The sequence below is a fragment of the Morone saxatilis genome, unplaced genomic scaffold (genome assembly GCF_004916995.1).
Source record: "Morone saxatilis isolate NCDOM2014 unplaced genomic scaffold, NCSU_SB_2.0 Contig15, whole genome shotgun sequence".
Classification (NCBI taxonomy): domain Eukaryota; kingdom Metazoa; phylum Chordata; class Actinopteri; family Moronidae; genus Morone; species Morone saxatilis.
In genome coordinates, this window is record NW_023339707.1 from 5,043,367 (window position 1) to 5,052,634 (window position 9,268).

Consider the following 9,268-nt stretch of genomic DNA (forward strand, 5'->3'; position numbering starts at 1 on the left):
CTAGCAAACGCGAGTAGAAAAATGCAAACCTTCCAAACCTCAAATACGCTAAAAAAATCTTTCATTTAAACAATGGAAGAAATATATTTTCAAACCACGCCCTAAAATCTGCTGAAACCTAAAACTGCATTGCCATGAAAACCTAGCTTAACCTGAGCAAAATAAGCGTAGGGAGATACCCATGAGAGAAGGTTCATCTTGCTCAAAGGTTAAAATATAAAAACAACTAAGACATACTTGTATAAGTTCTTATAAGCGCAAGTAAAAAAATCCAAATGTAAACCAAAAAATTCATATTCCAAACATGCAATGAAACACGCTAAAATACAAAATTGTATTGATACGTTAAAGACTTAAGAATAAGTCATAAGTAAGAGAAAGATACCTGCACAAAAGGTTAAACATGCTCAAATATAAAAATATATATATAAAAAAAACCACTGCAGTGACGTGAAATACCCTAGTGTAACTGCAAAAGGAAAAAGAAGATCAAAATGTAAACTCAAAAAATCCACATTAAAAAGCTTTTAAATGGAAAAAAAATTACCAACTTCTAGTAACTGCAAGTCAAAATCACATTGTAGGAATTTAAACCTTACATTGAAAAATGCTAAAATTCAAAACCTTAGATACCTTAAAACCTGAAACTGAGAATTGAGCGAAATTAATTCTTCAGTAACTTAAAAACTGGCTAATTAAGTGACTACACGGCTCAGTAATTAGTTAAGTCATTGAGTAAATGACTTAGTAATGGAGTAAATGGCTAAGTACCTGAGTATAAATGCCATTTACTCCACTAGGTACTCCATAGGTGCAGAACAGAATTGAAATTCAAAGCCCTTAATGATCATGCACCAACATATTTTAAGAGCTCATAGTACCATTACCCCCACTTGAACACTGTGCTCCCAGAATGCAGGGTTACAGGGTTACCCGTAGTTATTCCTCTATAGGCCTTAGGAGACTTCCTATGATTCAAGGAGCTCGTCTCTCTTCCTTTCCATCCCCCTCTGTATACATCCCTATCCTATTATGTTACTAACTCAACATCGTTCTCTCCTGTAGTTTTGTGCTTTCTCATCGCTCTCTGCAGGTATTTCTGCCTTCAGAGCTGGATCTATAATTGCCAGCCACCTACTGCCCCCATGCTCCTGCTCACCACACAATGCTACAATTAATAGTCTTATTATGGCTTTCATTATTGTCACTATTATTATTGTATTATTAATTAACTCTTATGGTTATTTGTAGCAATATTATAACCACTACCATACTACCATTACTATTACTTACATCTCTATATGGAATTTTCATGCTATGTTCTCTGCCCGGTTCTGCCAGTAGAAAAGGGAGTTTTTCCTTGCCACTGTCACCAAGTTCTTGCTCATGGTGGTGGGAACTTTTGGGTCTCTGTAAATAATATGAGTACGGTTTACACCAGCTCTTAGTGTCAAAAAGTGTCCTGAAATAACTACTGTCACAATTTAGCACTATATAAATTGATTTTATTTAAATTTACACATCAACTTTTTGTCCAAAACTCCTGTTATAACTGCCGGCATGTCTCGTTACCCCTTATTCAAACAATGCTACAAGTTAGGTATTTAATTTACTTGTGTTTACTGCTACTTCCGTGTCCTCTGTGCACATATCTGTTGCATTTACAGTATGTCCATCCTGGAGGAGGGATCCCTCCTCTGTTGCTCTTATTGAGGTCTCTCCCTTTTCTTCCCGTAAAGGGTTTTTTGGGAGTTTTTCCTAATCTGAATCATGTTTTACAGATTATAACCTGAGAAAGATTTGTGCTTTTTGGCTATATGAATAAAATTGATTCACTTGACTTTAAAGGCTTTATCAATTATTGTGCACATACAGTGCTTACTGTTGACAGGTGTTGTGTATGTTTTTTAATCTAATTCAATTAATTGGTTTTAAATCTCATCTTAATATCATTCCACAGACTATTCTATATACTTTCACACACATAGGCAACTTTTTGTTAGGTACGGTATGCTTACTTGCGGGTGCCATTTCTGCAACTAGTTGTAAGAATCTTTTTGTAATGGTGACCACATTTTTTCTTTGTTGGATGAAAAGAGCGTAACCCTGAAACAAATTAAACATGTATTTGAAATAAATGTATAGTATAATACATTATAATACATAATACATTTAGGCCATACTAATTATTACCAGTATTTCACTGTGATTTTATTATTACTAAATAACACCAGCAGGTGGAATTAGTCTGGTGACCTCTGTCTACCTGTAGAATTGGGCAGCCCTCACTACTTCAGACTCGGATGCACCTTTTCATGCCTAGCTACATTTGGATATAGCCCTTTTATTTGCGCCCCCACTAGGTAGTCTCAGAAATGTAAGAAATGACCAAGTGAAGTAGAAACAAGCACAGTTGAAGGAAAGTGTACACCAACACGTGAGCAGAAACTGAATGTCGAACTGATCATACATGACAGTAAAAGAGTATCAGAGCTTGGAATTTTACAAGAAGAATATTTATATGGACATAAATATAATTTAAACTTATAATCATTTCATTTTTGCTACATAAAAACAGAAAAAATGTTGCCATTGGTTTTTGACATTTTAAGTGAACCACTGCGGCTTAACTTGCACAAATGTTGCACACAAACACAGAAAAGGTCCACAGGTTATTTTGGCAATATGGATCTACCAGGTAACATAACTGTACCCTTATTTTCATTTACAGTAAAACACATAAAAACAGTGCCTATCATTTACATAATGTTTTAATTTAAAACAAATAATGAAATAATTTCCCAGATCCACAGTTTAAAAAAAAAATAAATAATGGATGGAGTTTGTTTGGTCCATGTCCAGGAGACATTCCTACAAAGATCATGCTTAAAACTACAAACATGGCTGCTGCAAACAGTTTTGGTCATTGCTCTGAATCTGCTCCAGTGCCTCGCCAGCATGTTCCATCCTGTCTTCCTCCTCCTCTCTTTCCGTCTGCCCTTCAATGGTGGTTATAGACATTGCAGCCTGACAGCCCTCGTCAGTCCTCCTCCCTTCCTCTTCCTCCTCCTCCTCCTCCTCCTCCTCCTCCCCGTGTGTTTCCATTTGTTCTTGGCTGCTCTTAGAGCTGTCGTCCTCCTCTCCGTCATCTCCACCAGCCACTGGCCTTTTCGCTATTCTCGCAAACCTGCTTCTTCTCCCGTCATCCTCTTCATCCTTCTCCTCTGCCATCGGCACTCCTATGACCTCGTCTCCCTCTGCCTCTCCAGTCCCTCCTTCACTTCCTGTCCCGTTCCCTGCTGCAGGACATTTGTGATCTCTGTAATAGCTCTGTCTAGTGAATCCCTTGTTGCAGGTGGAGCATCTGAAGCGGTAGTTATCTGTGTGCGACTGCTGATGCTCGAGCATGTGAGCCCTGCGGCTGAACGCCTTCTGACAGAATAGACACTTGTAGGGTTTGATACCTGGGGGAGAGAGGAGTTTATAAGAATCAGTGTAATAATGGCAATAATGGTTTTTGATGTTTCAGTGATACAAACAATTCTTGGATATTAAGATGCTGAAGAAACTGGCTACTACACCTAAAGATTTTGTTCCTCACACTTCATTTTCCCCTTAGGATTTGCAGTCAAGTCTATAATTGTATGTCCAGAAACATCATTCATCCAAGTGAACTGTTTCCACGTCTGGGTCACCACCAATATCTAATATAAGAATCTGTTCCTTCTTTACGTATTCTGCTAACAGACTGGTTTTTAAAAAAATAAATCATGTGGTAATAAAATTGAATTAAGTCTTTGACTTATCAGAACATTACAAACAATATTCCATCATCATTGTTTAGATCCAAAATATCACTGCTATTACTAACTCACCAGAATGTGACAGAATGTGGGCCTTGAGTTTGTCTGGTCTGTTGAATTCTTTGGTGCAGCCTACGTGTGACCTGATGCAAAAACAGAAATGTTAGCATAAAGACAGATTAAATGTCTTGTGACAAAGGTAAGACAGTCTGAAAGGAAATTTAAAAAAGAGGGATATGAAAGCAGAAGTGAGGAGGAAGATGAAAGGTTAGATGTGAGAAAAGCTGAAAAGAATCCAATAGGGAAGGAGGGAAGAATGGGTTAAATGAGAGGGCCTGTTTCAGTGACTTCAGCTAATCCAGCTTTTCCACTGGAGAGCCTCACCTAAAGGGACACTTGTATTTCTTGAAGGGTTCGTGGATGAGCATGTGTCGCTTCACTTTATCCTTCCTGTTGAACGTCGCCTCACAGAGGGAGCATTTGTATGGCTTTTCACCTAGAAAATGGAATCAGCGTCAAACTCACACCTTTACCTTGATTACGTAATCACAGCAGGCACTTAGATTACATATATAGATACATATATGATATATATAAGTGTTTTTACTATTCCAATGCTAACATTTTAGCCAGAGATACATCAACATCAGCATGCTTCATCAGCAGCCTAAGAGTTTACTCAGACATTATTAATGTATTATAACGCAACTAAAAACAGACACAAACATCGTCAGAGAATCTCCAGCATAGGACGGCAAAAACGTCACCAAATCAGCCTAAGACGACGCACAATTGTTTAGTGGCTTGGCAAAAACCAGTGTCAGAGAGACAAGAGAGTTTTATGATACACATTCAGACCTGAGTGAATACGTGTGTGCAGCTTGAGGTAGTGCTCTGTCTTGAAGGCCTTCTTGCAGATCTGACACTTGAACCTCCCTCCAATGCCATGAGTGGGGAGGTGGCGTCTGAAGTACCTTTCACATGGGAAAATCTGACAGACAGAGAAAGAGAACAACAGTTCAGCTAACAATGAATTAATCCCTATCTCAACAAAATAACTCTTCTTTGGGATTTAAGAAAGAACATAAAAATACTCAGTTTGAGACATACAACCGTTGGCCAACCAAAGTAAACCCAAGTGACACCTCTTGCATCTAATAGACAAGCTTAGTGATTCTCCGACAACTCCAGTAGTTTGGCCAGTGTGCTGCTGTCAGCTCCAGGAAATGACCAGCCTGTGTTTGATGGTGCGTCCACGGAGTAAATAGAGGATGGAGATGGAGAATGATCTGATTCTGCAGAATGGCTGAACTCTGAAATACTGACTGTTTGGCTTTGTTGGCAGGGGTTGGCAAGCTAAACAACGATGGACTGGGCCCCTTTTCAAAAACACAGGCATTGCTGGTTGTTATAAAACGCATCAATTGTAAGTTGACTCCATATTTAAAACTCTGTATACTGTGAAATGTGGACAGTACCTTTTGACAGTGTGGGCAGGGAAAGCTGTGTGAGGCAGTCAGTAGATGTTGTTCCAGTGCCTCCTGGGTAGAATATCTGCTTTGACACTTCACACACCTGAAGCGAAACGCAGGAAGGTGATTTCTGTTAGAAATAAGAATGATGTACCAACAAACTACTGTAGCATATGTCTCCTTTGACCCTACACATACCAGCCATGCAAGAACATAAAAGGGGCTGAGGACCAACTGCAGCCTGGAGGAAGATTTTGGACATTTTTGTCAATAACAGGTATGAAACAGCCGAGAAGAAGTCCATCATGCTCCATATCTCCCTACCATATCTGTGGCACTAAAGCCCATTCATCCTTACTGACAATGTAAGTCTTTATAAATGGCTAATAAATATATAGTATAACTTTTTTTAAAGGTTAGATAGTTTCCTATTACTGCTGGGCACTGTAGTTATTAGCAAACCCTACTCAAACAGGAGGACTATTTTCAGTTGCGGATTAATTAACACATTTGGTGCTCTAGTGAGTATTTATGGCAGCAGGACGGTGTACATGGGATAGACTCACAATAAACTACAGTGCCCATGTTCATCATAATGAGGGAAAATGTCACCCAGTACAACAATGTGGCTCACTGATGTGTTTTTAATAGATTTTAGACAATGATGGGGCTCTAAGATATATCAGGCCTTGGCTACACAAGCAATACTTTTTAGAAGGACCAATTCACTGTTGGTTTTAGGTTTTTCATGAGTCCATGTGATCTGTGTTCCCGGGTTTACTTGGAATTTAAAGCCAAACAAACTAATTTTATATATAAAACAATTTTCTGCCAAGACCTGAAACACTTGCATACCCCAGCTCAACAAAAACTGAGGCCATTTCAGCTGATTTAGGGATTCCAGTGTTCCTCCCTCTATTCTGCTATAATTAATATATCATCAATACACAGGGATAAGTGGTTGAGCTGACCTGTAGACGGTAGTTTCTTTGCGTGTGTTCTGTTGTGGGCAGAAGCAGTGGGAGTACTGGTGGACTCCCAGCTCAAACAGTGAGGGGAACACCTTGCTGCAGAGGTGGCAGCGGTAGGTCAGCTGCTCCTGGTGCGTCCTGATGTGCTCCAGGAACTGATCCAACTTCTGGAAGGTCTGAGAGCAGGACTTCAGCACACACTTATAAACCTGCAGGGAAGTGGTAAGATGTCACGTAAGAAATAAAAAAAAACATGAATCCAGTGTTTTTACATATTTTATCCCACCTTACTGCCCACCATTTTCTAATACATGTCCTTTCATGCATTTTTTAAAGGTGTTTCCCACCTTCCAGGTAGCTGTGGCTTTTTATATTACTAATAAAATAATGAATAGAAATGTGCAGAGACCAGAAATGTGCTTGACGAGGGTAATACAGGACAGCGATACTCGATATATCTTGTCAAAACGACTTTATTATTGTGGGGCTTTAAGAAGTCTGCTTGTCTGTAACCATGTACTGGTTGGAAAACGTCAGCTGTCGTCTGCCATGAGACAAATAGGCAAACACTGACTTTGGGAGAAAAGAGAATCTGAAGTTGGTAGCTTCTTGAAATAAAAAGGCTGCTGTTCAGCATCTGACTCTAAAGTTACAAGATGCCCATAAATGCACCACACAGGCAGACTCTTGTGCTTTCATTTGCAGAACCACGCAGTGAAAAAACCCAACTAAAATAAAAAGATAGTGGTCACTTTGATGCATTGCCTTTGTCAATCAAGAGTCAGATTTTCTGCAGGTTGACAGAGCCCAACATATACCTTCCTCTGTACTCACCTGCTCCCCTTTGTGCTGGGTCAGGTGGGACTTGAGCTGAAAGTAGGTCTTGAACTTGCTGGCGCAGAACTGGCACTGGTAGGAGCTGTCTATCACAACTATCTGTTTGGTCTGAGCTTGGCACTGTTGGTTCTGATCGGACTGCGCCTGCATCTGTACCTGAGGATGCCCGTTCTGCATGACTTCCCCTCCGCTACCCTCGGGATCGGCCTCGGTCGCACTCTCCTCCAACTCCCCTGGAGCTTCTGTAACCAAGCATTGTATTTACTGAAAAAGGCTGGATCAGTTGGTATTGCTTTTATAACTGGGATCAGAATTTTTTGTCCTAAAAGCAGGACAAAAGTATGAGTTAACGGGGGGTACCTAATAAACAGGCAACTTAAGCTCTATTGTTTATGGTGCTGTTGGTACAGCAGCTTTTATTTTATTCAAAGCTTTACTTCATGCATAATGTCATCAATATAATTCAGATTCTCTGCATGAATATTTGGATGTGTCAGTTTGGTGTGTTAAACAGATATTACCTGAAGATGCCTCTTCTTCTGCTTGACTGTTCTGCTGCTGTGACCCTTCCTCCTCTGGTTCCCCCTGCTGCTGCTCCCCGCTCCCCTCCTCTTCATTGGATGACATTGATACCACCTTTACTGTGATTGGTAATCTTGACACTGTGCTGGCCACACCCATTGGCCACACCTTTAAAATAAAGACAGTTGTTGTTACTGTGTTGTTGGCACTACGCTGCGTTCACATCTTATAGGAATAATCTGAGGAAGCAAATTTTACTGCAAACAAAATACTACAGGATAGTCCATGAACAAAACAAAAAAATCCCAGTCAATAGCGATGAATGGCTCTTAAAGACAACAGTTCATTAAATTTGAATGTTGTTACTGTTAAATTAATAAACACTAAAATGCAGATTCATTGAGTATTCAGAATTGGTTAAGTTAAAGGAACTGTAGTCAACTGACCGTTTGCCTAACCTTCTTAATATGGTGCGCAGTGCTTAGCAAACGGTCAATTTACAAAAAAAGAAATAATTACAAAATATAATTCATTCAAAATAATTACAAAAGCATTATTTAGTATGTAGAACCTTGTGTGTCTGCATGTGTTTCTTCACGTTGGACTTTTGGGCAAAGGCTCGGCCACAGACAATGCACTGAAACGGTTTCTCTCCTGTGTGACTGTAGGGAGAAAATAAATAGACGCCATGAGTGGAAAGAAATTGAGTCCCTTTCTTCTGTTTCAACATGTTGGCCATTAACTCACCTTCTAATGTGCTGCTGAAGGTCAAAGTTTTTCGAGAAAATTTTGTCACAGAAATTACACTTCAGCTTTGGACCTTTTCCTTTCAGCTGCTCTGCTGAGGAGTGAAATTCAGTGAATGAATATTTATCCTACCATGATCAACGTACATTTCATGGTTATTGTGTCATCATGTGCAGTTTTATTCATTAATAAATGTAGCCTTTAAGTTTTATAACGGACAAATGCTGAACCAGTATATCATTTAACAAAGTCCTTTCTGGACAGAGGTTCAAAAGGACTAAAAAGCACATTTAACATTGATCTGCCTGTGCATTTAAAAAAATAAAATAAACTTGCAATGTTGTTTGATGTTTTTCCTCACATACCCGTGGCTCCTTCTGGGCTTTTTTTGCTACTCCTCGGCCGTTTAGGAATGATGACCTTTTCAAAGTCGCCCAGCTCTGTCAGGTTGGTGGTGATGCTGCAGATTTTTGTTTTGGTTCCCTGATTCCCGGGGCTGTAGACGGGAGGGGTGGTGAATGGCTGGCTCTCCACACACTGACTGGGCACCTGAGGGAGACACATGGGCTCAGTGCTCTTCAGTTTGAGTCCTCATGCATATAACTACATGCCTTATCTAATCATACAATACATAGAATACCTGCAATTAAATAGTGCATAATATAATCAATATGACACAGCACGCTTTACTCACTTGTACAGGATGGAAAGGCTGCAGACCCAGGGTGTGGATCTCTGCACCACCACCCCCAGCCATATGGGGCAGCGTGCTGTACACCTGGACCACTGAGTTACTGTGGCTCACGGGGACCTGTGAAGAGAGCGGCTGCTGGGTGGGCTGTCCAGCTGGCAGGGGGTGGGCCGACGTCTGACCGGGGGGCAGGGGGTGGGAGGACTGCTGCTGCTGCTGCTGCTG

The 9,268-nt window shown here is 40.3% G+C and overlaps 1 protein-coding gene across 1 annotated transcript in view; it reads right to left on the reverse strand.

The window, feature by feature from the left end:
* Positions 1-1,529: 1,529 nt before the first annotated feature.
* The window catches only part of znf341 (zinc finger protein 341), a 10,676-nt gene continuing 2,937 nt past the window's right edge, over positions 1,530-9,268 (reverse strand). Inside the window, exons 6-17 of the mRNA XM_035656673.1 lie at positions 9,047-9,268; positions 8,718-8,901; positions 8,353-8,446; positions 8,177-8,267; positions 7,605-7,773; positions 7,081-7,325; positions 6,247-6,455; positions 5,282-5,378; positions 4,662-4,794; positions 4,188-4,299; positions 3,876-3,946; positions 1,530-3,464 (exon numbers count right to left, since the gene is read on the reverse strand). Coding sequence (XP_035512566.1) covers positions 2,893-3,464; positions 3,876-3,946; positions 4,188-4,299; positions 4,662-4,794; positions 5,282-5,378; positions 6,247-6,455; positions 7,081-7,325; positions 7,605-7,773; positions 8,177-8,267; positions 8,353-8,446; positions 8,718-8,901; positions 9,047-9,268 — 2,199 coding nt within the window. The 3' untranslated portion in view covers positions 1,530-2,892. The remainder of the gene's footprint in view (positions 3,465-3,875; positions 3,947-4,187; positions 4,300-4,661; positions 4,795-5,281; positions 5,379-6,246; positions 6,456-7,080; positions 7,326-7,604; positions 7,774-8,176; positions 8,268-8,352; positions 8,447-8,717; positions 8,902-9,046) is intronic.